Below are 26,887 nucleotides of genomic sequence, written 5' to 3' on the forward strand. Positions count from 1 at the left end.
GGGCCTTTGGGAGCCGACAGGACTCTGGAGGAGCTGAGGCTCTCCAGCCAAAGCAGCTCAAGCCTCGGCTGGGTCTCCTGTGTCGCTCCTCGGGGCGCTCGCGGTCCCCGTGACTGGACCCAGGTACTGCGGATGGCAGAGGGTTTCTCGCAGGGCATTCCCCTTTCTCTCACTTCCTCTGCGCCACCGGATGCTTCGGCCCAAACCAGGCAGCTGCTCCGAACAGCCGTCCTCGGTGCCCCTGCAGGCACTTGGATTGGACGTCTGCGCCATGCCTTTCCTTCCCAGCAAAGTCCATCCTGGACCTGGCTGAAGACCTGCATGAAAGTGCAATGTGGGATCTTCCAGTGAAGGTGATGGAGAGGTGGCTGCCCCACACAGACTTGGGAAAGGTGAACAGAACACAGACCCCCAAAGAAACGTCCCAGCCCTACATCTGTGGGCCCTGGATCCTGCTGTCTTCTGGCCATAAATTTGGCCACTTCTGTCTGTAGGCATCAGCAGGGACAGTCTCTACTTGCAAGGTCACTGACTTGGTGGTTATTTTTCTTTAAAGAGGGAATCGTCAATGTAGCCTGATATTTTTTTCCAATCATACACTTTCCTGTTTAATGCTGGACGTCTTTAGTATCGACCTTGAGGTGAAAACATCAACATTTCCTTTTAAACAAAAATGTAATATTTTGGTATCATACCACAGTTCAACTCTTCACCCCTCATTCTAAGATGGTCCCATCAATTTGCTGAGAAACAATGGTAACAGCTGTCACTAACAACTCTCTCACGTTAAAGACAACTGTAACCAGTGAGGACGTATGCGATGAATCACACCGAAAGCGCATTTGTGAGCAGGTGAGATGTGCCTCTTCTGGGTTTTCTTAGACACTAGGGCCCTGTTTATCATACTTTGTGTTCTGAAAGTTACATGGGGCCGTCAGCACGGCAACATCTGTGTGTTGGTCGTGAGGAACATGATTCTACAGGGCACCTGGTTATGATGGGCACGGGCCGTATCTCCCGGGAAGGGAAGTGTGTGATCACAGACAACGTGGCGCTTCCTTTCCATCGCAGATGTTCCTAGAATGCGGTGTGTTATCGTTTTCAACCATGTTCTCAAGCCTGAAGATCGTCTTTTGGGGAACTGCACCCACGACAGGACGAAATGGTTGCGGGTAGCTGCGTGCTCTGTGCCCGCAGGCGTGGCTGTAACAGCTCGTGCGATGCAGGAACACAAGTAGTATAAACAGTTTTATTTCTCTTTACATGTACAACGTGTAAACATGGCTTATCATCTGCCTTTCATGACGGGATGTCACCACGAGAACGGCTGTATTGCACTTGGTCGTGTCCCACACACGGTGACACTCCATCGACGCCGCTGCACGCACACCGCCCCCACCCCCCACAACCTTCTTTGGAACAACGAGGATCAAACAGGGGCTCGTACACGCTCCCCACCTCCAACCAACAACCGATGTCCAATTTAGTTTGGTGAATCTGCTCACCTATGGATGGTTCAGGTCAAGATTTTGGGGGGGTTTAAGATAAAAAAATGAGTATACAAAACATAAAAACATTAATCCAAATTCAGTGAGTGCTTTTAAGTGGGGATCAGAGAATCTGGGATCTAGAATCATTGTTGTCTAATTTTATAGTTGGTTGATAGCCATTTTGTACAAGTTCAAGGAAATGAGATAAAACCCATCAGCTTCCAGGTGAGGCACACCTGAGGAGGCTGCAAGCACGTTTGCATTTTACATCTCCCCTCGTCGGGAGTCACACCCAATTTCCTGTGGTTATTTCTAGAGAGCTGTTCGTCTTAATAACACATCATGTTTAAAGTCTAAAATGCCAATGCTTGCAAATACATTTGTCTTTAACAGAGTATACTAAATATAGGAAGAAGCATCTTTATTGTATACTACTCAGGATTTAGGTATTTATTTAGGTAGAAAAAAATGCTTAGAATACTCTGGGGAAATAGGGCTCATTTATAGAAGAATATTTCAGGGTGTTTTTTTTTTTTTTTTTTTTTTGCATTTTTCAAGGATATACATTCGTACTGATTTTTGCTTCCAAATATATTTTAAGGCTGTTTGGTAAAATATATACCAGATATGAGGTTCCATTTACAGGGTTTTGTTCTTACAGGGACTTCTTAACTACTCAGCTTTAAAAAAGTAAAACTGTGAAGCTATACATGCTTTGCTATCACCTGTGCTCCTACGAACCCCATGCTTCGTGGAATGTGGACTATGAGGAAGAGAGACGCGGCGGGCGGCAGGCGCCTGCCTGTGCAAGGACGCCGCCGGGGCTCTCACGCCAGAGGCGTGGAGGGCGGTGCGTCTTAAAGTGCGAGTCAAACAGGAAAACAAAGTGCTATGGAGGGGGGTCTGTGCTGCTGGGCTGGGGGCCCGCACTCCCAGGGCTGCGGGGCACACGGCGTCCCGCGGAAACGCTGTGGCCCCTGCTTTTACCTGGAGTCACAGCGAGGACTCTAGTCTGGGGTCAAGTGGGTAAGTCCATGGGCGCTTCCTTTCAGGTGGTGTCTCAACAGACACACAACCATCCAGTTGGAACAATGGTCCCGGCATCTAAATTTAACGAGATGAATGGAAAACCTTCCATTAGAGACCTTCCTATTTTTCTCCTTGCCAATCAGACTCACGAAAACAAATTACTTTTCTGAAAGTCCACAGCTGGAAAGCACAATGTGACCTTTTTTTTTTTTTTTTTTGTCATGTCAAAAACAGGCAAGAAATATATTCTGGACTTCAGCTGTACTGCATAGAACAAAAGAATTCTGGAAAAATACAATGTAAACCACATTTCTTCTTTACCATTTAAACTGAGATATACTTACCACACACATTCATATTTCTTAAACTTTTTACAGCATCACAACTGTCATTTTAAACAAGCAAACTTTTTTTGTTTTGTTTTTTGTTTTTTAAAGGATACCCTGGAAAGTCAACTGATAGAGCATTTGAGAATATATATACATCTATAAAAAAAAATCACATGGAGCATAAAGGGTGAAACTTAGAGACAGAACCGTGGGTGATAGTTTAAGTTACAAAGGGATAAAAAATAAACGACTCTTTTATCTGATTAAAGACAAGTGTGTTCTCTTTGTACCCCTGCTACAGAAGAGTCGACCTCTCTTAAGACTCTCTGTTTCCGTCTGTCTCTCCCTGTGTGGATGGACATTCAGCTGACTTCTGGCCGTGGAGATGCTGTGCTGAGTTTGCGGGGGCAGAGGTGGACTTCCACCCCAGGTTTCCAGAGAAGCGCGAGACGGGGAGCTTGGTGGCTGCAGAGACGACTCCTCATCACCATGGACTTGGCACAGGAACCATGTGAAGGGTCGCCGGGTTCAGGGCACAGGGACCCCAGGCCGCGGGGTGGGGGTCTTCCTTTCCTGCACTCAAGCTGTAGCACCTTCTCTTGGGGTATCTAATGCCTTGAGAGTGCTGAGACACACCCTTTCACAGTTGTTTGTTATTCTCGCCTCTAATATCACACGATTTTATAAAAATATAAATAACAAAGTGTGAACTGGGTTCCATCTCAAGCGGTTTCCTCGACCCCCTCTGGGAACAGAGGGGTGCGTCAGGGGTCCCCACGCCGCTCCGGCCCCGGGGGTGGGCATCCGGGCAGTCTGGGAGAAGTCGCTGTGGCCGTGAGCTCGGACGTCCGGGCGCTCCAGGGTGTTTATGGCACAAACATGACGGCGGGGCGGACTCGCTGGAGGAATGAGACGGGAGTGACGAGGGGGTGGCGCTCGGCGCGGCTAAGGCTCCGCGGGGCGGGGTATGGCCCCGCCCTAGAGCCGCGTCTGGGCCTCGGGGATGTAGATCTCGATGCTGTCGGCCCGCTCGCTGGCCGAGCTCTGGCGGAAGGACGCCGCCCTCTTGGCCGCCGCCAGCCGCCTCCGCGCCTCCTGCCGCTGTCTGTCCGGCAGGTCCAGAGACTTCTCTCTGGTGATGGGGAGTTTCCCTCTGGGGGGCTTCTTTGGTATTGGAGGGGGGACCTTTCTTTCTTCCTGAAAAGCATCACAAGTCAAGAGTGGGGGTCAGAGAGCCTGGCCCTCCCCGCCGCCCACCCCCGCCCACCCCCCACGGTGCCGCCCGGTTCCCCGGGCAGGAAGCCTCTGGGCACGTGAACCTGGGCCTCGGTCTTGGTTGTGGCACCGTTCTGCCCCTGCTGCTGGGTGAACGCTCCCTCACAAACGCACACCTGCTAACCTTCACGGGGGCCTGCACGACGCCCCCTGACAGCTTGAGACACTAATCTATTCAACAGACTGCATGGAAACCACCTCTAATCCTCTGCCACGGGCTTCAGACCCCTCGACATTAACTACCTACGGCTTTTCACTTGCATGGGAATCGGATGTGAATAACACAACCCCAAGATCCGAGCACGCCTTTTCCAGAAAGAGAGAGACTGCCCGATTCCGCAGCAAAGGAACACCGGGAGCTGGCAAGTGCCCCGGGCACGGGAGAGGCCTGCGTCCCGCCTCGCGCCCTCTGTTTGCTGGGCTGGGATCACACACCAGACCTGCCCAGGCGGGAGGGAGGGTCACACGGAGTCCTTGCTCAAAAGGGGCGTGGCCTTTTCTGAGCACGTGCCCAGCTGCTGGGGGAAACATTCATTTGTGCTTTCCCTTTCAGCCTCCTAAAGGACCCGAAGGCACCATGGTGCCCAGGCCTGGCCACCATGGCGGGTTCAGTGCACACACGGCAGAACCCGACGTCTGTCCTACTGTTTTTGGCAGGAAGATAATCTCGGTGTTTGGAACTTTGTTCTTAGGGCCAGAAGCAATGTCCTTCCCGACTTGATGGCAGGGGTCAGTAGGGGTAATTACTTTGCCAAGACTTCCAGCTATTTCAGAATGTAACTCTTGCCCTGAGTGAGGGACTGTACTTGTCTCTTTGCACGCCTGTGGGGCCTCTGAAACATGCAGCAGTGAAACCAGCCCTTGTGGGAGCCTCCCTTCACACTGAGTCCACCTAGGCTCACAGCCTTTCTGCAGCTGGGGTGGGGGTTGGGGTGGGGCGGTGGCCCTGCAGATCTGCAAGGACCTGGGCCCGGGGGGCAGGATGCGGAGCTTGGGCTGCGTTCCAGGGCTGCTCGCCTCCCGGACAGGGTGCGGTGCCCTCAGCAGGACACCGTGTTCACTCTGAGGACTACCCGCTATGTAGAGTTGGGTACAGGGTGATATTAGTGGTCAGGTACAGAAGAATGGAAAATGGGAAGGGCTTTTACGTGTCTTCAGGCTAGTTTAAAAGTTGGATTTTTAGTGGTTTCCTAGAATAACTTTTTCACTGGGAATCATTACTTATGATCACCTTCATTCATGACCAAACCATAGACCTCCTGGACTTACTCATGCACAACCTGGTCGTTTGTACGCCCCTCCGCCCCCGTCTGCAGTGACAAGGGCTTTGTCAGCACCTGTGATCGAGCGATGGTCTCCAACCTGGACCACGGGAGGCATATTTTAGGGAAAAAGGATGATGATGGTCTGCGTGCTAATTATCTAGATGTACAACCCTCAGCTACTCCCCTGCCCCAAAGTATCTCGGATCAATTGTCTTTATTTTGATTGATAATGTCTGTCTAAGAAAATCAGATTATTATCCTGGAGAACTTCTCTAAGATGCGTCAGGAAGTCAATGTCTTTATAGCTAATTCACACTTATTTCTCAGCCCTAGAGAAGATGATACTTAAAGGGAAGAGCTGAAATCACAGGTCAAACTTAATGGGCATTTTCAGCCTATCTCAGGGCCAGCTCTATAGGAAGTGTACATCCTTGAAGTGTTCAGTGAAGTTTACAGTGTTTCTCATCTCCACAGGCATCACTGTAAGCAACCTGAAGCCTGTGGGAACCACCACAGTGCAGTCCACACAGAGGGTGGTGGCGATGGTAATAATTCAGAGGACGGGCCCGCCAGGAAACGCGACTGCAAATTCACACGTGGGTTCTGTTGGTGTCTTCTCGGAATTGTCAGCAAGAAAGGGACTTACTATACGCGCTGATGACTCTAGCACCAGCCTGGTTGTGCAGACATGGGTTTAGGTGTGATATCAGATCCTGTCCTGTTAACTGCAGACTGAGACACGCATGGTAACATGGTACTTGGACCACGTGCAGGGATTGTGGGCAGGGATGGGGGCGGTGAGCTCAGTGTGGGGATGCAGCAGGGGCTTACCTTCCTCTCCGGGGATTCGACTACTTTCCAGTCGGTGAGCTTCAGCTGGTGCAACTCATCGAACTTCATGCTGACATCCTGAACGGACAGCTGCAGCATGTCCCAGTAGCCGGCCAGATCCTGGGAGGTGGGCCTGGGCATGGCGCTGGGGTCCTGCCGGACACATGCACAGTTAGAGCCATGGAGACCTCTGGGCAGGGCAGGGGGAAGGGGCTGCTTTTTCCAATGAGGGGGGTCTGGGAGACGCCTCCGTAATTAGAATTGGGTGCACATGCTCCTGAGGACCCATGAGGATCTAGTGACGGTTTACGTGAGTGTTTGCTGACAGTTAAAAAAAATCTGTGATGGAATTCCACCTGAGCTATTTCAAATCCTAAAAGATGATGCTGTTAAAGTGCTGTACTCAATATGTCAGCAAATTTGGAAAACTCCAGCAGTACTGGAAAATGTGTTTTCATTCCAATCCCCAAAAAGGGCAATGTCAAAGAATGTTCATACTACCTCACAACTGCACTTATTTCACATGCTAGCAAAGTAATGCTCAAAATTCTCCAAGCTAGGTTTCAACAGTATGTGAACCGAGAACTTCTATATGTTCAAGGTGGACTTAGAAAAGGAAGAGGAACCAGAGATCAAACTGACAACATCTGTTGGATCATAGAGAAAGCAAGAGAATTCCAGAACACCTGGTTGGTTCATTGACTACACCAAAGTCTTTGACTGTGGATCACAACAAACTGGAAAATTCTTCAAGAGATGGGAATACCATGACACCTGACCTGCCTCCTGAGAAACCTGTATGCAGGTTAAGAAGCAACAGTTAGGACTGGGCATGGAATAACAGTCTGGTTCAAAAGTCAGGAAAGGAGTACATCAAGGGTGTATATTGTCACCCTGCTTATTTAACTTAAATGCAGAATACATTAAGAGAAATGCTGGGCTGGATGAAGTACAAACTGAAATCAAGATTGCCAGGGGAAATATCAATAACCTCAGATATGCAGATGACACCACCCTTATGGCAGAAAGTGAAGAAGAACTAAAGAGCCTCTTGATGAAAGTGAAAGATGAGAGTGAAGAAGCTGGTTTAAAACTCAACATTCAAAAAACAAAGATCATGGCATCCAGTCCCATCACTTCATGGCAAATAGATGGGGAAACAAGGGAAACAGTGACAGACTTTATTTTGGGGGGCTCCAAAATCACTGCAGATGGTGGCTACAGCTTTGAAATTAAAAGACCCTTGCTTCTTGAAAGAAAAGCTATGACTAACCTAGACAGCATATTAAAAAGCAAAGGCATTACTTTGACAACAAAGGTTCATCTAGGGAAAGTTATGGTTTTTCCAGTAGTCATGTTTGGATGTGAGAGTTGGACCATAAAAAAAGCTGAGTGCAGAAGAATTGATTCTTTTGAACTGTGGTGTTGGAGAAGACTCTTGAGAGTCCCTTGGACTGTGAAGAGATCAAACCAGTCCATCTTAAAGGAAATAAGTCCTGAATATTCATTGGAAGGACTGATGTTGAAGCTGAAGCTCCAATTCTCTGGCCACCTGATGTGAAGAGCCAACTGATTAGAAAAGACCCTGATGCTGGGAAAGATTGAAGGCAGAAGGAGAAGGGGCCGACAGAGGACAAGATGATTGGATGGCATCACCGACTCGATGGACATGAGTTTGAGCAAGCTCTGGGAAATGGTGAAGGACAGGGAAGCCTGGCGTGCTGCAGTCCGTGGGGTCTCTAAGAGTTGGACATGACTGAGCAATTGAACACCAACAGATCTTAAAAGTCTGCATTGTGTGTGATTCCAATTGTAGGACATGCTGGAGAGGGCACAACTACAGAGACAGTAAAAAGATGAGAGGTGGCTAGGGGCTGAGGGAAGACAAGGGGTGACCAGGGGCAGCATAGAGGATTTTCAGGACTGTGAGGCCGCTCTGCGTGTCACTGTCCTGGTAGACACGTGTCATATATTTGTCTAAATCCACAGACTGTCCAACAGCAAGAGTGAGCCCTGATGGAAATCGTGGACTCGTGGTGATGGTGATGGTGATGGTTTGTGCGGGTTCATCAGTCGTGACACACGGCCCGTCTGCTGGGGATGCTGATAGTGGTGGGGCTGGTGTGTGGCAACCGGGAGTACGTGGCATTTTCTCTGTATTTTCCACCCAGTTTTGCTGTGAATTTACAATGGCTCAAAAAATGTATATTAACGTGGTTGAAAAATGGGCAGAGGATCACCGGGCACATGAAAAGATGCTCGGCATCACTAATCATCAGAGAAATGCACAGCAAAACCACAGTGCGGTCTCACCTTGCACCTGTCCCAGTGGCCATCATCAGACAGGAAGTAACAAGGTTTTGAGGATGCAGAGAGAAGGGAGCCCTTGTGTGCTGCTGGTGGGAACACAGACTGGTGCGGCCATTATGGAGAACAGTATGGAGTATCCTCACAAATTCAACATGCAGCCAGCACACAACCCAACGGTGCACTCCTGGGTGTTATCCAAAGAAATGAAACACTAATTCAAAAAGACACATGCACTCCCACATTCACTGCAAAACTATTTACAATAGCGAGACATGGAAGCAGCCAAAGTGTCCTTCAGCAGAGAGGATGTCATGCATATATATACTGAAATACTACTCCAGTGTAACAAAGAATGAAATCTTGAAATCTGCGATAACATGTAAGTCAGACAGAAAAAGAAAAATGCTGTATGACTTCACTTGTATGTTGAACCTAAAAATCAAAACAAATGAACAAACATAACACGACGGAAACAGAGTCATAGATACAGAGAACAAACAGGTGTTTGCAGAGGGAACTGGGGATGGGGGTGAGAAATAAGTTCAGGAGATAAGGAGGTACGGACTGCCAGCTGCAAAATAAGAGAGTCATGGGAATGAAACTTACAGTGTGGGGAATCCAGGAATAATTGTGCAGCCTCTTTGTATGGTGACATGTTGTAACTAGACTTACCGTGTTGATCAGTTTGAAACATCAAATCACTATGCTGTGCATCAGGAACTAACATGGTGCTGCATTTCAAAAAATAAAGAAGCAAACTCATAGAAAAAGGGACCAGATTTGTGGTTACTAGAGGCAGGGGTGGGGTGGGAGGAGGGGGAACGCAATGAAGGTGGCCAAAGATATGAACTTCTAATAACAGGATACACCAATACTAAGAATGTGAGGTACAGCACGATAAATACAGTCTGCACTGCTGTTCCTAATATGAAAGCTGTTAAGACAGTAAATCCTGAAGGCTCTCACCACAAGGAAAATTACCTTTTTCTACCTCTTTGTGTACCCACAAGACGTGATGGATGTTCTCTAAGATTATGGTGGCAATCATTTCATGATACCAGTCAGATCACGCTTCTGTACCCCTACACTTATCCAGTGCTGCATGTTCATTGTATCTCAACACAACTGGGAGAAGATGGAACCTGGGGATGGTGGCGCCTGTTATGGTTTTGATGCCTGGACAGTTCTGGCAGCTGAGGCCCTCTGGTTCTGGGCGCCTGTGGGGTTCCTGGGCAGGATCTGTGGTGGTGCTGGTGGTGGGGGGCACTGGGGAGGTGGGGCCTGTTTCCTTCTGTCCTCTGAGGGGTCTCAGCCCTGCTTCTGAAGGTCAGAGACACCCTACGTGTGCACCATGGATGCCGTTGCCCTGGCTTGGAGGGAGGGCTTGGCAGGTCAGGTTCCTGCCCTGGGAGGACAGCTGACGCCACCGAGTGGTGCATGGGCAGCCAAGGGTGGATGTGGCCCCAAGACGCGTTTGCTCCTGCATGTGCTTATCAGGGCACTGATCCATTTCACGGAGCCCCACCCTCGTGAGCTTTCCCCCCACAGTCCCCTCCTGTCACCCCCACCGGGGCCAGGATTCAATGTGTGAATGCTGGGGACACAGACCTCCAGTCCTGGTTGCTCCTGCACATGCTTATCAGGGCACTGATCCACTCACGGAGCCCCAGCCTTGTGAGCTTTTCCCCCACAGACCCCTCCTGTCACCCCCACCGGGGCCAGGACTCGACGTGTGAATGCTGGAGGACACAGATGTCTAGTCCTGGTTCCATGCCCACACCCACTAGGCCACTCTCTGGGCCCTGTCCATCCTGCCCGACGTGACCGGATGGCAGCTGTGCTGAACTGCTGGGAGGGGGTCAGAATCGCCGTCTGAGCCACTTGCACACAAAGCCCTCATTTTCTGCTCTGAGTGAGAATTGCAACCCCGGCGGCCGTTTACTGTGTGAGGACCATTCTCCACTGAGCCACCAGGGGGCGACCTGGTGTGCAGACCGAAGAGCCTGATGGGCAGGTGCAGGGTCGCGCACAGGTTCAGGGTTGGATGGGGTCACGTACAGGGTCAGAGCGAGGTGCAGGGTCAGGGTCAGGGTCAGATACAGGGTCAGGGTCAGGCTCAGGGTCGGGTCAGGGTCATGTCAGGGTCAGGTGTGGGAGGGTTCGTCAGGTCGCCAGACCTGGGTTGTCATGCACTCGCCTGAGTTTGAGCTCAGCTGCCGCTTGTGAAGGAAAACAGTGAAGGCCTTGCTCTGAGCTGTGCCTTGCAGGTGATGGGGTTTGGGGGGACCAACAGGGGCTCCCTGGATGTCTGGGGCTGGCAGGGTGCTCCTCCCCGACAGTGGGTCCTGAGCCGCGTGTCCTCCTCCTGGAGGATGAAGCCGGCACAGCGACCCCTCCTCCCCTCCCCACCCCACAGGGGCAGGTGTGAAGGGCCTGCATGTGTCTGAGGATCACGTCGCCCAAGAGTGAACTCCAGGGTCACTGGGCCTCTGCTCTGGGCACTGGGGGGCAGAGGCCATGGTCATGGTAGACCCCAGCATGGTCAGGGCCTTGCTCTGTGTCCTCTACTCCTTTCTGGGAGGTGTGGCTATGTCTGTGTCCCTGGACACTCCCACGCCCTGGTCTGTTTGTAAGCCTCATCTGTCACATCAAGGTGGGCCAGGCCAGTCTCCTCCCCCAGCAAGTGCACAGAGCTGTTCATCCCTGTTGACTGCACGCAGGGCCCCAGGGTGCTATCTGGCCCCAGCATGGGAGGTCCTGGGATGTGGGCTCAGATGCTCTGTGTTCTAGAACATTCTCTGGGACCTGTGTGTCCTGAGAAGGGCTGAGGAGAGACCGTGGTCTCATTCAAGTGCAGCGTTAGATCAGCGGTCTGTGTGTGACTCCATCTCTCCCAGCTCTGGGGCTGCTGAGCCGCTGGCCCTAGGGCCACAGGGGTCCACCCGCTAGTGTCAAGGGCAGGCCCTTCCCAGAGTCCATCCTCAACAGCCAGTGGGTCTGACTCACTCCCTGGGGCCATTCCTTTGACTTAGAACTAGAGCTGCCAACGAGGACAGTGTGGTTTTGATGAGCAGGGCCCTGCCGGCACTTTCAGCCCCTCTGCTGACGGTCTGCCCAGAGCCCAGGAACCTCCTCCAAGTGCTCTGGGGCTTTTGGTACAATGGAGGGCACACGAAAAGGAAGCGGTCATGCCAGACCTCCTATGGCCAACACAAAGTGCAATCTGACGTGTGTAAGAGGTGTCAAGGATGTGAAGCTGGATAATTCTTAGGTCTAATACCAGCTATATCTGGCAGAGAAGACGTGCATTGCTCACAGCTGGAAGACTGTTACTGTGCTACATGGAGGTTCCTGAAGACACGGACAACCCTCCCATCGGCTCAGCGGAACAGGGACCACGCCCTCTGGTGGCCTCAATCAGTCCTCAGAGATGGCGATGGGGTAGAGCTGGGGGCAGGACACGCCTGGGGGACGGGAGAGCCGAGTGTTTCTACAACTGCACGTTCCTTTGAGGGACCCTAAGCCTGCCTATCCATGCTTTTGAACCGTGGTGTTGGAGAAGACTCTTGAGAGTCCCTTGGACTGCAAGGAGATCCAACCAGTCCATTCTGAAGGAGATCAGCCCTGGGATTTCTTTGGAAGGAATGATGCTAAAGCTGAAACTCCAGTACTTTGGCCACCTCATGCGAAGAGTTGACTCATTGGAAAAGACTCTGATGCGGGGAGGCATTGGGGGCAGGAGGAGAAGGGGACGACAGAGGATGAGATGGCTGGATGGCATCACTGACTCGATGGACGTGAGTCTGAGTGAACTCCGGGAGTTGGTGATAGACAGGGAGGCCTGGCGTGCTGCGATTCATGGGGTCACAAAGAGTTGGACATGACTGAGCGACTGAACTGAACTGAAGCCTGCCTATTCCCCGCTCTTAAATGTTGATTGTAACTTCACGGCATAGGCGATCAGGTGCTAACACTTTAAATCTCATGATGCACTTGAATGGGATTAATGGAAAATATTGGAGAAAACATTCTTTTTAATGATCCTGATGAAAAGGGATGAATTGGCAACTCTGACGTGCTAGGCTGCCTACGTGTGGAAGAACATGCTGCAAACTCACAGGCCTCCTTGTGAATTTAAGAACAGACCAAAACAAGACCGAGGCACCATGAACTGCTGCTTGTGTGTTAATGAAAATGTCTGGTCTGAAAGAGGTCAGTGTATGGATTATAAATAAAAATACATAAAAGAGGTTGTAAAGTAGTGTGAATACCATTGAGCTGTTGCTCTTCAATGACTTTCTCCAAATAATTATTGTTTCTCCAAAATAATATCGGTGAGTACTTTCTTTGGTCAGATAAGGAAAACGTATGTGTGTTATGATACATATTTATATTTATTGATAGACAGAGTGCCTGATGAACTATGGACGGAGGTTCGTGACATTGTACAGGAGACAGGGATCAAGACCATCCCCATGCAAAAGAAATGCAAAAAAGCAAAATGGCTGTCAGGGGAGGCCTTACAAATAGCTGTGGAAAGAAGAGAAGCAAAAAGCAAAGGAGAAAAGGAAAGATATAAGCATCTGAATGCAGAGTTCCAAAGAATAGCAAGGAGAGATAAGAAAGCCTTCCTCAGTGATCAATGCAAAGAAATAGAGGAAAACAACAGAATGGGAAAGGCTAGAGATCTCTTCAAGAAAATCAGAGATACCAAGGGAACATTTCATGCAAAGATTGGCTCAATAAAGGACAGAAATGGTATGGACCTAACAGAAGCAGAAGATATTAAGAAGAGGTGGCAAGAATACACAGAAGAACTGCACAAAAAAGATCTTCATGACCCAGATAATCACAATGGTGTGATCACTCACCGAGAGCCAGACATCCTGGAATGTGAAGTCAAGTGGGCCTTAGAAAGCATTACTATGAACAAAGCTAGTGGAGGTGATGGAATTCCAGTTGAGCTATTTCAAATCCTGAAAGATGATGCTGTGAAAGTGCTGCACTCAATATGCCAGCAAAATTGGAAAACTCAGCAGTGGCCACAGGACTGGAAAAGGTCAGTTTTCATTCCAATCCCTAAGAAAGGCAATGCCAAAGAATGCCCAAAGTACCGCACAATTGCACTCATCTCACATGCTAGTAAAGTAATGCTAAAAATTCTCCAAGCCAGGCTTTAGCAATACGTGAAATGTGAACTTCCAGATGTTCAAGCTGGTTTTAGAAAAGGCAGAGGAACCAGAGATCAAATTGCCAACATCCGCTGGATCATGGAAAAAGCAAGAGAGTTTCAGAAAAACATCTATTTCTGCTTTACTGACTATGCCAAAGCCTTTGACTATGTGGATCACAATAAACTGTGGAAAATTCTGAAAGAGATGGGAATACCAGACCACCTGACCTGTCTCTTAAGAAACCTATATGCAGGTCAGGAAGCAACAGTTAGAACTGGACATGGAACAACAGACTGGTTGCAAATAGGAAAAGGAGTACGTCAAGGCTGTATATTGTCACCCTGCGTTTTTAACTTATATGCAGAGTACATCATGAGAAATGCTGGGCTAGAAGAAGCACAAGCTGGAATCAAGATTGCCGGCAGAAATATCAATCACCTCAGATATGCAGATGACACCACCCTTATGGTAGAAAGTGAAGAGGAACTCAAAAGCCTCTTGATGAAAGTGAAAGAGGAGAGTGAAAAAGTTGGCTTAAAGCTCAACATTCGGAAAACGAAGATCATGGCAGCTGGTCTCATCACTTCATGGGAAATAGATGGGAAGCAGTGGAAACAGAGTCAGACTTTATTTTTTTCGGCTCCAAAATCACTGCAGATGGTGACTGCAGCCATGTAATTAAAAGACGCTTACTCCTTGGAAGGAAAGTTATGACCAACCTAGATAGCATATTCAAAAGCAGAGACATTACTTTGCCAACAAAGGTCTGTCTAGTCAAGGCTATGGTTTTTCCTGTGGTCATGTATGGATGTGAAAGTTGGAATGTGAAGAAAGCTGAGCGCCAAAGAATTGATGCTTTTGTACTGTGGTGTTGGAGAAGACTCTTGAGAGTCCCTTGGACTACAAGGAGATCCAACCACTCCATCCTAAGGAGATCAGTCCTGGGTGTTCATTGGAAGGAATGATGCTGAGGCTGAAACTCTGATACTTTGGCCACCTCATGTGAAGAGTTGACTCATTGGAAAAGACCCTGATGCTGGGAGGGCTTGGGGGCAGGAGGAGAAGGGGACGACAGAGGATGAGATGGCTGGATGGCATCACTGACTCGATGGACATGAGTTTGAGTGAACTCTGGGAGTTGGTGATGGACAGGGAGGCCTGGCGTGCTGCAATTCATGGGGTCGCAAAGAGTCGACACGACTGAGCGACTGAACTGAACTGAACTGAATATTTATATATGTAAGTATTCATGTTAGAATATATATATGTGTATGCTGCTGCTGCTACTGCTAAGTCGCTTCAGTCGTGTCTGACTCTACGCGGCCCCATGGACTGCAGCCTACCAGGCTTCTCCGTCCACGGGATTTTCCAGGCAAGAGTACTGGAGTGGGTTGCCATTGCCTTCTTCTATATAAGGTATATATATATTCCCTTTGATTTTCAGGAGGATCAGGACCAAGTTTAGTGCCAACCGTATTTCCTAACTTAGTTCATGGTATTTCAGTTCACTCCTGACTGTAACACACAGCCGGGACTGCTCCTGGAAGCCCCTGCCGGTCTCTCTCAGTGTGGTTGCTCACGTGTTTCTACTGGATCCACCTCCTGGTGCTGCTTCACTGTGACATCCCCATGACACGATTCACACCTGTCCCCCTGCCCGGGGTCCCCAGGGGCAGGCCGGTGGCCAAGGACACTCTCGTGGCTGGGTGCCCGCCACCCTCTGCCCACCACGCCCCTCCCTCGCCCACAGCCGAGGCCTCTCTGCTTTGGCCCCTGGAGCTGTGTGCATCCCCCTGCTTCACCAGGCCGCGCTCCCGGAGCGGTCCTTCACAGCGGACAGGGCAGAGGTGAGGGCGGAGAGAGCGGTCACCTGGCCTGCTGACCCGTGCCCAAGGGTCTTGAGGGGGCACTCACCATGTTCTGCTGGCAGAGCCAGTAAAACTGCTGGAACTTCTGGGACATCAGCAGCTGGGCGCTCCCCACGGCACTCCGGATCTTGCCAAGGACTGTGGACACACACAGGGTTATGGGTGGGTCCGCGGGGGCCAGGAGAGGGGTGCCACGCTAGGTGGCCTTCCCGCTGCGGCTCCACGTCCTCGCGTGCATGCGGTCGTGTCCGACTGCGGCCCCACGGACTGTGCCCCCTAGGTGCCTCTGTCTGTGGGATTCTCCAGGCAAGAACACCGGAGAGGGTCACCATGCTGTCCTTCAGGGGATCTTCCCTACTCAGGGATCGAACCCTTGTCTCCTGCATTGGCAGGTGGGTCCTTTACCACTGAGTCACCTGGGACGCTGTTATCCTCGGTCACCGGAGGTGAAAACTTTGAGCTTACTATGTGGAATGGCCACCATTGAGCCCTCTTTCCATCTGGTCCATCCTGATCCATGAAAGAAATTCAAAGATGACCAAATACTGACTATCGGGACACCTCAGTGTGGGGGGAAATTTACCTTTGAAAGGTCCTCTAGCCTGCCCAGCCCTCCAGGGGTCAGTTGGGTGGCAGGGACCCTGGCCCCTCACATCAGGAAGGGTGCGTGAGGACATCCTGCCTCAGACACCTGGGGGCCAGCTCACCAGGGCTGTCAGGAGCAGCGAGGGTCAGTTTAATCTACGAACGATCTCAAGTTGTAAGATCTTAATTAATCAAAGTGAAAGTGAAAGTGAAGTGGCTCAGTCGTGCCCGACTCTTTGCTACCCCATGGACAGTAGCCTGCACCAAGCTCCTCTGTCCATGGGATTTTCCAGGCAAGAGTACTGGAGTGGGTTGCCATTTCCTTCTCCAGGGAATCTTCCCGACCCAGGGATCGAACCCAGGTCTTCCGCATTGTACACAGACGCTTTACTGTCTGAGCCACTAGGGAAGTCCATAATTAATATGCTGGAAATCTATCTTTTGTCCAGTTCGAATCCCTAAGTCATCACAACTATCCAGTAAGTGGTTAAATCCTTTCCACTGACAAAGCTGTATTACTTACTTTTTAAAAGTAATTAATCAAAGGGTGCTTTAAAAAAGTAAGTCATACAGCTTTGTCAATGGAAAGGATTTAACCACTTACTGGATAGTTGTGATGACTTAGGGATTCGAACTGGGCAAAAGAAAGATTTCCGGCATGAAAATTTTGGGAAACCCCCCGCCCACTCCCTGCAAGTGCCTCCTCATATCCCATCATTCTGCCCCAATCCTGGCCTGTGCAAACATCATCATTTCAGAAATAACAGCTTTGGGAGACCCAAACTCCCATGATTTTCAGAGGCACTTAGGAATCTGAGGCCAACGCTTCTGGCCTCTGTGCCTGGGCCCTTGTCTCTGGGGTTCGGTCTAAGCGGCCACCCCCAGCTACTCCCCTCTGAGGGCAAGTGTGTCCTCTCTTGAGTCCCCTTCAAGACCTGTACAGCACAGATAACAACCAGCTACACAGAGCCCCTGACGTCACACGTGGGTCCAGCTTGTCTCCAGCCCGGGGAAGAGGGGAGCCTTCCGAGGCAAAGGTCTTAGCCTGGAGCTCGTCTGGCATGAAGCGGACACTGAACTGTCACCTCCAACAGGGTGTTTCAGTACTTGTGGACTGTTGACCCTGGGACACTTGGTTCAGTCTGGAGAAGAGCCCAGAGGGCTCTTCAGCACGTGGGTCACTTGGCAGGGGTCTGGCTATGGGCAGATTCAGGGGGTGAGGGGTGGGGCCCGGGACCTGGCATTTCCACAGGGGTGCAGCCCCCGTCCAGAGAGGTAAACTCAGTTTCTCTAGCTTTCTCCCCAGTTTCCCCAAACACTGCTAATTTTGATAGGCAGCCTCCAAAATAATGAGTTGAGACTCATTCAGGGCAAGCTAGAAACCGGCCACAAGGACTCTGACTCCTGGGCCACAAGCCACTGAGACCCCGGTTCCTGGCCTCCCCCGGGGGTGGGGCCCATGGACACAGCGGGGGCCTCAGTGCACAGGCAGCCAAGCGCCATGAGCTGGAACCGGAGTCCTCGAAGTCAAACGTGTCTGTGAGGGGTGCCGAGGATGCGTCCTACTGGGACAGAAAGCAGCCATGCAACAGAAGGCCCAGGGCACCATAGTGCTTACAGGGTGAGTACCTGGCCCCGGACGGCGTGTTCATCATGTGGTGTTCTCCTGGGGTCGGGGAGCGGGTGAATGGCCTGAAACGCTTCTGAGTTTGCCTGCATTTTCTGACTTGTCTGGATTGCTGTTCCCCAAAGCTTGATTGTGACGACTTGCACACACAGAGAACTTGAAACAAAGTACCACCAGCACCTCTGCTCCATCACTTGGAATCACCATCTCTGTGTGTGTGTTTTTCTGACCCTCTTGGAGATGAACTGTAGTCAGCACCTCACTCGCCAGCACCCTGCACAACCACAGAGCCACAGCCCTTCCTAAGAAACCAATACTTCCCTGCTGCTGCTGCTGCTAAGTCACTTCAGTCATGTCCGACTCTGTGCGACCCCATAGACGGCAGCCCACCAGGCTCCCCCGTCCCTGGGATTCTCCAGGCAAGAACACTGGAGTGGGTTGCCATTTCCTTCTCCAATGCATGAAAGTGAAAAGTAAAAGTGAAATCGCAAAGTCGTGTCCGACCCTCAGTGACCCCATGGACTGCAGACTTCCAGACTCCTCCATCCATGGGATTTTCCAGGCAAGAGTACTGGAGTCTAATATCACCCAAATCTCGGTTGCTTCTAAAATGTGAAGAAGAGTTAAAACTGTAACTTTTAATACCAGTGGGTTCACTAGGTAACACCGCGGCATCCTTTCAGACTTAAACGAAACAGAAAGCTGTCTTGTCAGTGTCCTGACGCCGGCTGCAGGGGGCCTTGGCCCCTGGCCCCCCAGCCTGCTCACCTCCCCCATCTCTGGGCAGTGGAGGGGACACAGGGAAGGAAGGCAGAGGGGCCGGAGCACAGACTGGAAGGGCTGAAAATACTTCCCACCTGGTTCACACTTTGGTTCCCAAACTGAACATTTTGATTTCCACTTGTAAACCCTTGTAACTTGCAGGACTGACGAAAACCTTTAAAAAGACTTGTTTTTACCAAATAGTCACTGTAGGAATATATATAAGTGACTCACATATAAATGCATTTTTTTTTTTCACTGACGCTACGCTTCCTGAAGTGGTAATTAAAAAGTCAATCAATTAAACCAAATGGCATTGTAAGTGGCACAAAGTAAAACAAAAAGAAACTCCCCAAAACAGTGTGCTTTCTGAAATAAAATTTTCCAGAGTCACACACATCTTACTCCACAGGTTCATAAGAAAGATGAACAGCACGAGGAACTCAACAGTGCGGTCGTCTGTAAGGTGTGACGTCCTCAGCGTCTGTGACGCTGGACTTTTAGTCCCCATTTTTCACATCCTTCTTAAAATGCACCTCAATGGAAGTATTAATATACAATACTTCAGTTAAACGTTAGCACAACGTGGATAGGGGGTGATGTCTGGGTGGAGACTTATTATAAAGGGTATACATTGATTATTGCTTGAGAGAGGTAAGGAATGTCAGAGTGTAGCTAATGGCCTGATGGCTAATGGCAGGGGATTTGTGCTCATCAATGTGGATGGTTCTATCTGATACCTATAATGTAAATAATAGCTTCCCATAATTGCAAAGAATTTGAAGCGAAAATTCAATTTATTCTTTTCTACTATCCTTCTCTAATTCTGTCATAGTTTAGCCACTTTCTTTCAAGAGCTACAGATAAGGGCTCATGCTCATCAGAATGGAAATTTACAAAGAACCTGAGACAACCCAGGCCTTTGATGTACAGAGAAATTTGATTAACTGACTTGCTCCTTTAATTTATTTTTCACGCCTGTTCTACAATTTCCAACTCCACCTAAATTTACTATGAAGTGCCAGGGCAACACTGACACTATTCTTTTGAAATTCGAGGTGGGGTTTTCTAGAATTTGCACACAGTTTGAGGTAGTCACTTGGAGATCCATGACCCGGTGGATTTTGGATTCCCTCCTGACCCAGGCGTGGGGACGCGCGCGTCCACAAACCCCCAGTGAAGCCTCAGGCTTTGTCACCCTCCTGTTTCTCGAGCACACGCTTCCTCTCAGGCTCGGTTTGCCACGGCGCCGGTGGCTGGGGCGGCCCATGCGCTGACCACACCCTCAGCTGTCAGAAGTGGCAGCCTCGGGCTTGCGGGGTGACCGGGTGGGGTCCCCAGCAGAAGCGGCGGCGCTCAGAGCCGTCCCCGCTTCTGGCCTTCAGTGTGTGGACTCCCGGGCAAACCGCAGGCCCAGGGCAGTCTCCCTGTGGCCCGTCCTCCTCATCCGCCTTGGTCCCCGAGTCCCCCAGGTCACTGTGATTACCGCCAACGGCACCCTGCCTGAGCCGGAGGCCTCCCCACCCAGAGAGCATGGCATCTCCAGGGAAGGAGGTCTGGGAGACCCGCCGCGAGCATCGAACCCCAGCTCTGGCAATGACGTGGCAACTGAGGATGGCGGACCCCCAGATAATGATGTCTCCTGGTGCTGTGCGTCTGGCCAGGGGGTCTTCAGATCAGCAGCTCTGGGGCAGAGTTGTTCGGGGGCAACAGAGCAGCCCAGTACCTCTCCAAAGACCCAGCGCTCAGTTCCCCAGGCCATCCATCTTTTTACAAACCTGCTAAGTAAGATCTTTGTGGCTCTGGAAACTTCCATTTCAGAAAACATACCTTTTTTATTTTTATTTTTTTGCTTTTACTTTATGCCACATACCCATTTGGTTTAACATAATTAACACAAACCCCGCAAAACACTAGTGTAGTGGTGGTTTACAGTCCCTGCAGAGCATCTATTTATGTATTAACCTGCTTTAACATGGCTTAACTTATACCAGTATTTAACAGTTCTCATGATGTTTTTATTAACCGTAGAGAGCTGAGTGAATCTGATTTGTTCGATCAATTCAGTGAGCTGTGGTTATAAAATAATAGCTTGGGAGAAAAGTTATCTCACATAATGGAAATTTCAATATTTGGAGCTCAGGGCTTTGGTTCAACAGCCATTTAATTTAATCTTAACTCTTTAAAAAGACAGTAACCAAGAAACGTGTACCTGTGCTTAAAGTGAGGAGTGGAATGGAAAGTTACTGCACCTTTAAACATTACTAGGGAATCACTTAAACGTGACCAATATGGTGCTCGGTTAACGTGTGGAGCATGCAGTTGAGATTCAAATTAAGTGTTCTCTCACCTTTGCCACAAAAAATAGAGCTGGGTAATTAAGAAAATGAGAAAAATCACAGAAAGGCTCGGGTAGACCTGTTCGCTGCTCTTTGCATCTGAGGCTCCTAGAGATGTGATTTCACGTAGTTATGAAACAGTGGTGGGAAAACCCTGCAGAGTCCCGGTGACTGAGCTGGTGTCTGTGGGAGGGGCCCCCCGCCTGGCCGAGGGCAGTGTCAGGGCACACGGGGTTTTACAGGCTGTGCTGTGCAGAGGGGTGAGTAGGGGTGGAAGCACCCTGTGCGTGAAGACTGCCCCCCTTCAGACTCCCGCCGCCGAGGCTTCTGCTGGGCACTACCAGCAGACGCTCAGTGCATCCGGGCACCGCTGGAGGACGGTCAGCGCATCCGGGCACTGCCAGTGGATGGTCAGCACGTCTGGGCACTGCCAGTGGACAGTCAGTGTATCAAGTGTGATCGCCCAGGAGCCTAAGACAGGGCAGAGCTCCAGGAAAATGCAAAGCCGTCCCCACCTTTGAGAAGGGCGTGTGTCACGTGCATGTCCCCAGGGATGACAGAGCCAGGGGCTCCGGGAGGTCGGGACCAAGCTCCCCACGGCAGGGGCAGAGTCCATGTCTGAGGGAGGGCCTTCCTGGAGGGTCTCCGGCCTGGCACTCTGCCCCTGCTCATGCCCTCATATTGGCCCGCCTGCCTGACTGGTCTACCTGCCCTCAAGGTCCGCCCAGATGCCGCCGCCACCAGGAAGACTTCTCAGACTGCTGGCAGCATTTGCCGGACTTCGGGATGTCTACAGCACTGGGTCTGCATTGCTCTTACCACAGGCACGTTCCTCACTCACTATAAACGCCTCTGTCCTGGTCTTACCCACTCTGAGATCCCTGCAGTGTTTGTGCTGTACGCTCATCAGTGTCTCCACCTGCAGTCTCTGGGACGGCTCCTAGCACGTACTCAGCAAATGCCTGCTGGGGCTTTACAGGACACCGAGTCCAGGAGAAGATCCCAAAGTGCAAAAAAGGTGAAAAAAACTTGTGTAGAGAAATGCAGCTGACGGACAGCAGAAACCCCCTTTCCTCTGCCGGGCTGACGGAGAAACATGTTCTCCAGATGCTGATAATAAGACAATGACAACCTAGGTGACAGGATCTTACTGTTGATCTGGGTCACTGCAGATCATCAAATCATACACGGGATGTTTACGGCATTACTTCCAGGATTTTCCCGACCACCCCCAGTGACAAGAAAATCATAACTTATCATGAGAAGGCTTCAGCTCTGGGGACTTTTAATGTCACCTCTTAATTTCCAGGGTCTAAGGCACAAACCAAGTGTGTATTTTATTGCTCAGGGATCCTCTCTGGACCACAAATGAGGGTGACGGTTTCAGAGAATCACAGTGAAATAAATGGCCAGGGATAGGGGCACGGAGTTTTCTGAACAGCAGAAGACACACCATCACTAGCTAGGGGGTTAGTCACTTACCATCTCCAGCTTTTCTCTGATACAAAGCCAAAGCAATTTCTTTCAACACAGGATGGTCATGAGTCTAGAAAACGGTTGAACTGTTGCCCATCATCATTGCCAAAATCCAGCATGTGGAGCCTGAGATAACCTGCAGTCCCAAGACCCCTGCAGGCCGGAGCCATCCTGCTATCCAGCACACAGCACGGAACAGAAGGATGCCCGTCAATATTTCAGCCACTGCTTTTCTGTTCGTTCGCTAGCATCTTAGCTTGAGTGGGGTATGCTGGGAGCCCATGCACTTTAATTTATTCAGGGATCAAAGGGATTGTCCTCATGGATTTCATTCGCCACGTGCTAATTTCATTTATGGAAACCTGGTGCATGTGTTCAGGTCTCAGCAGACACCTGCTTCTTACCTTCCTCCACGAGGTCGTTCTCCTCGGCTTCCCTCTCCATCTCCTTGCACCAGCCTTCCATCCGCTTCGTCTCCGTGTGCAGCAGCTTCAGGAACCATGCGCCATCCCTGTGGCATGGAGACACACGCCCGCCATCCACCGCGTCCAAGGACGGCTCCAGCCAGGGGTCGGGAGGGGGCAGGTTGGCAGTGTCCACAGGGGTCCGATAGTCCTCCCGGTAACTGAAGAGCCCCTGGGTCCGGACGGTGCGCACCGCCCCGTACTGCGTGGGGGTGCTGGGCTCCGAGTGCCTCTGGAAGGAGGACCCGAACTGCAGGCCCTTGTCCTCCGTGGTGACGTGTCCTGGGAAGCCCTCCAGCTCCAGGTCCGCCTGCACCCCGGCCGTCACACTGTTGGAGCGCTTGAAGCGTCCGTGTCTGTGGGGAATGGGGGGCAGGGGAGACAGACAGGAGCTTGCTGGAGATGACCCTGAGCCGCAGAGCCCAGCTTACACATCCAGAGCATGCTGGGCCACACCCCAGCCTCACGGCAGAGACGAGCGTTTTCATCTTTGTTATCAGCACACTGATGTTTAATCTGTGTGAGAGCCTTATTTGACTTTGCAAAGAATGAAACTCTAACTTTAACTTTAACTTTTAAGCTTCAATGGCTAAGTGATGCCCACTGAAGACTTAAGTTTACCACAAGGTGGCTTAATCTATCCCTGAAACCACTGTCTTGGGGTGGTTACCTGACTTTCAGAAACACGACAGGCTTACACATTTCTGTGTGTATGGATGTAAAATGAAGCCCCACTGCTTCTTCCAAGTACATAATTCTTTTAAGTAATAACATCTGTGTCTTGTTGAGTTCTGGGGGCTATTCATATCATATTTCAGGACATAAGCTTCCTCTCTCTGAAAGCTGCAGCATCATCCAGTTATGTCTTTTATGTAAAATAATGAATCCAAATTCTGACTTCAGCAGGTGTTTAAAAAACATTTTCATTGTATGTATTTAAATGTAACTTATTCCTCATAGCCAGTTACTGAAAGGATTGGCAAGAATGAACTTTCAGCTGGAGCCCAGATTTTGCTGGTGAGAACTGTGTGTGTGTGTATGTCTGTATGCATGTGTGTCTCTGCGTGTGCATGCTTGTGTTTGCCTGTGTGAGTGTGTGTCTATGTGTGCATGTATGTGTACACGTATGTCTCTCTCTGTGTGTGTGTGCACGTATGTCTGCATACCTAAACTCTGCCAAGCTACACAAGTTGGCTCCTCACCAACTGGACGCGCAGATGGCAGGCAGCTGTTGTGCAGCTGGCTAATGGATCTGCCTTTGCTGGAGGCAAAGGCGCTGAGAAAGAGCCACCAGCAGGGACGGGGGGCTGCAAGCTCAGGTCCTGGGGCAGAAGACGAGGTTTCTGAGAGGCCCCTGTCCTGGGGAAGCCATCAGTTCTTTGGCAGTCCACATCTTTGCAGGTTGGTCTAAAACCCTCACTGTGAATGACTCACCAGGGTTTCAACAACCAGACGCTGCCTGGTGCTCATGATATGATATGCCCATCAAATTCTATCTTTATGAAATTTACAAGATATGTCATTTTAAACATAAAATAGAATAATCACCCCATCCTAGTTACAAAAACAACACTCTTGCCGTGGACTTCTCTGTGTTGGGCAGTGTGAGGGCTTCTTTTGAAGCGTCACCATCCTAAGGATTCTTCAATCTTCTTTCACTCTCCCTCTCTCTGTGGTTGTGCTGTTAACATCCTAAGGTGGGAAAACCTGCGCTGGCTTTACGCTCATCCTTTTTCCCCTTTGGGTGAAGGACTCTGGTGTTCAGAGCTGCCAGCCCCTCTGCTTTCACAGGTGGTAAGTTACTTTAGAAAAAAATGAGTCCCCAGCGGCTAGCAGAAACAAGGCTTAGAAGGATGCTAATTCATACCCGAATGATATCCACTGAGTTAGGGTTGGGGATATATGACCCTGTCTCCATGAACGGCATGAACCATTGATGGCCAGTGCTGTCCAGACACTTGCCATCATGTTTCTAACCCACAGCCCCGGTCAGAGGTCCCGGGTTTTGGGGATGGTTACCGTTTCTCATCTTCCACCTGGACGCCCACCGAGTGGTACTCCCGCAGCCCCCGGCTCTCCGTGTCGGAGTCTGTAGCTGTCTCCACCTAGCGCAACAGAGAACATCTTATTTTAGAACCAAGATGGGGACCTGGAGCAGGGACTACTTGTGTGTGTGTGTGTGTTCATCTGCCATAATTAATTACGCATTTGTGTAATTAATGCAGCGATGCACTTGACCCAGGAAAACGACAACGGGAGGGAAATGCACTCGTGCTGGTGTAATTATGTTGCTACCGTGTTTCATCAAATTGTGCATGACCCCTTAACTCAATGCTGAGCCTCCACCTTCTAAATGTATGCAAATAAAGTTGCTTTGCTTAGCTTGGGTGAAAAACAAGCTGTGTTGGATTGCATTATGAGAGGACTTAAAAGCTCTTGTCACATTCTGCAGGTACGGCATGAATCAGAGAGAGCTAACACAACACACGGGCTGTTGAATAGGACGGTGGTGATGACGGCCTCCACATACGTGACATACGGAAGAACTGAAGCTTTACCAGCCCCGGGCAACCCCTCCACCCGCCTCGACACAGCACCATCTGCTCACGGGATGTGCCCAGGGCAGGGCAATGCCACAACAGAACAGAAAGCGTGCACTCCACACACAGTCCTTACAGTGGCTGCGTCTGCCGAGAAGTCTCCCCGAGCCCAAGGAAGCATTTGTGGTGCAACGCTAACTCACGGGAGAACTCTAGTAGCGCACAGTTTCTAAAAAATAACCAAAACTCCAAAAGCAAACAACCCTCCCGCTCCCAAACTTGCAGTATGAAAAGTCTGCCCCAGAAGAGTAAATATATGACCTTGAGTAAATATATGACTAAACAACTAAACGTCAGTTTAGTCAAAGGCTATCCCAGCTTCTATACTGTCCCTTTTCTTTTTTTGCAAGAAACAGTACCTACTGTCTCAAAAGGTGTTTTGACTCCAGTCCACAAACGTCAAAACTAACCTGTCAAACACATCTTTTCTTAAAAATATTAGTGATCGTTGCAAGGGTAACACACAAACCATTAGATGAATAACTGTGACACCCTCTCCTACTAGTGGTGAGAGAGGAGGCGCACTGGGCAGTCGTGGCTGGCTAAGTCTTTGTTGCTGGCGGCTGACGCAGTTTGTGGTGAAGCGCAGCTGTGCTTTAAGAGCTGGCGTCTGTTCCTTCTGACCCTGCGCCAGGCACTGAGCAGGAGCGGACAACGTCACCACAGCTGGCGCACGTGATACCCTGGGTCCAGCCACGTGGAACACTTGAGGAATCAGAGAAGGTGAGTAACGTGCCCAGGGTGCACACCTCGGAGCGGGCAGAGGCACGCTCAGTATCTGCTGTGGCCAGAATCAACACAGCCATGTGGAGACCCTGCAGCTCCTGGGATGGGGCCGGGTCGGGGGCGGCCCTGTGGAGCCTGGGACAGCGGTGGCTCGGCGGTCAAGAAGCCACCTGCAAGGCAGGAGCCTCAGGAGACGCGGGTTCAATCTCTAGGTGAGGAAGATCCTCTGGAGGATGGCATGGCAAGCCACTCCAGTATTCTTGCCTGGAGAATCCCATGGACAGAGGAGCCTGGCGGACTACAGTCTGTGGGGTCGCAAAGAGTTGGGCACGACTGAAGCGACTTAGCACACACGCACAGGAGGAAATGCGCTTGAGTAAAATTCCTAACCTGCTGGTAATCACCACATCTTTCTAGTTTCAAGTGGGTCATGGCTGACATAAATGTTACCTTGCTGGATGTGGACACTGTTGTTACTATTGTTTTACACAAAAAGATTGCAATAAGTTAATATGTTAAAAACGTTGCCCATGTCAGTGCAATATGAGCTCTCTGTGTTCTAGCTGCTGTTCCGTTCTATGACTATAACCTGATTTATTTAATTAGATAGAAGGCAATGGCACCCCACTCCAGTACTCTTGCCTGGAAAATCCATGGAGGGAGGAGCCTGGTAGGCTGCAGTCCATGGGATTGCTATGAGTCGGACACGACTGGGCAACTTCACTTTCACTTTTCTC

General features: G+C 50.3%; 1 protein-coding gene across 1 annotated transcript in view; it reads right to left on the reverse strand.

Annotated features, from left to right (window-relative positions):
• Positions 1-2,632: 2,632 nt before the first annotated feature.
• Positions 2,633-26,887, reverse strand: part of DLGAP2 (DLG associated protein 2) — a 634,262-nt gene continuing 610,007 nt past the window's right edge. Inside the window, exons 15-19 of the mRNA XM_055567595.1 lie at positions 24,844-24,929; positions 22,765-23,180; positions 15,618-15,709; positions 6,220-6,372; positions 2,633-4,045 (exon numbers count right to left, since the gene is read on the reverse strand). Coding sequence (XP_055423570.1) covers positions 3,827-4,045; positions 6,220-6,372; positions 15,618-15,709; positions 22,765-23,180; positions 24,844-24,929 — 966 coding nt within the window. The 3' untranslated portion in view covers positions 2,633-3,826. The remainder of the gene's footprint in view (positions 4,046-6,219; positions 6,373-15,617; positions 15,710-22,764; positions 23,181-24,843; positions 24,930-26,887) is intronic.

This window comes from Bubalus kerabau, chromosome 2 (assembly GCF_029407905.1).
Source record: "Bubalus kerabau isolate K-KA32 ecotype Philippines breed swamp buffalo chromosome 2, PCC_UOA_SB_1v2, whole genome shotgun sequence".
NCBI lineage: Eukaryota > Metazoa > Chordata > Mammalia > Artiodactyla > Bovidae > Bubalus > Bubalus kerabau.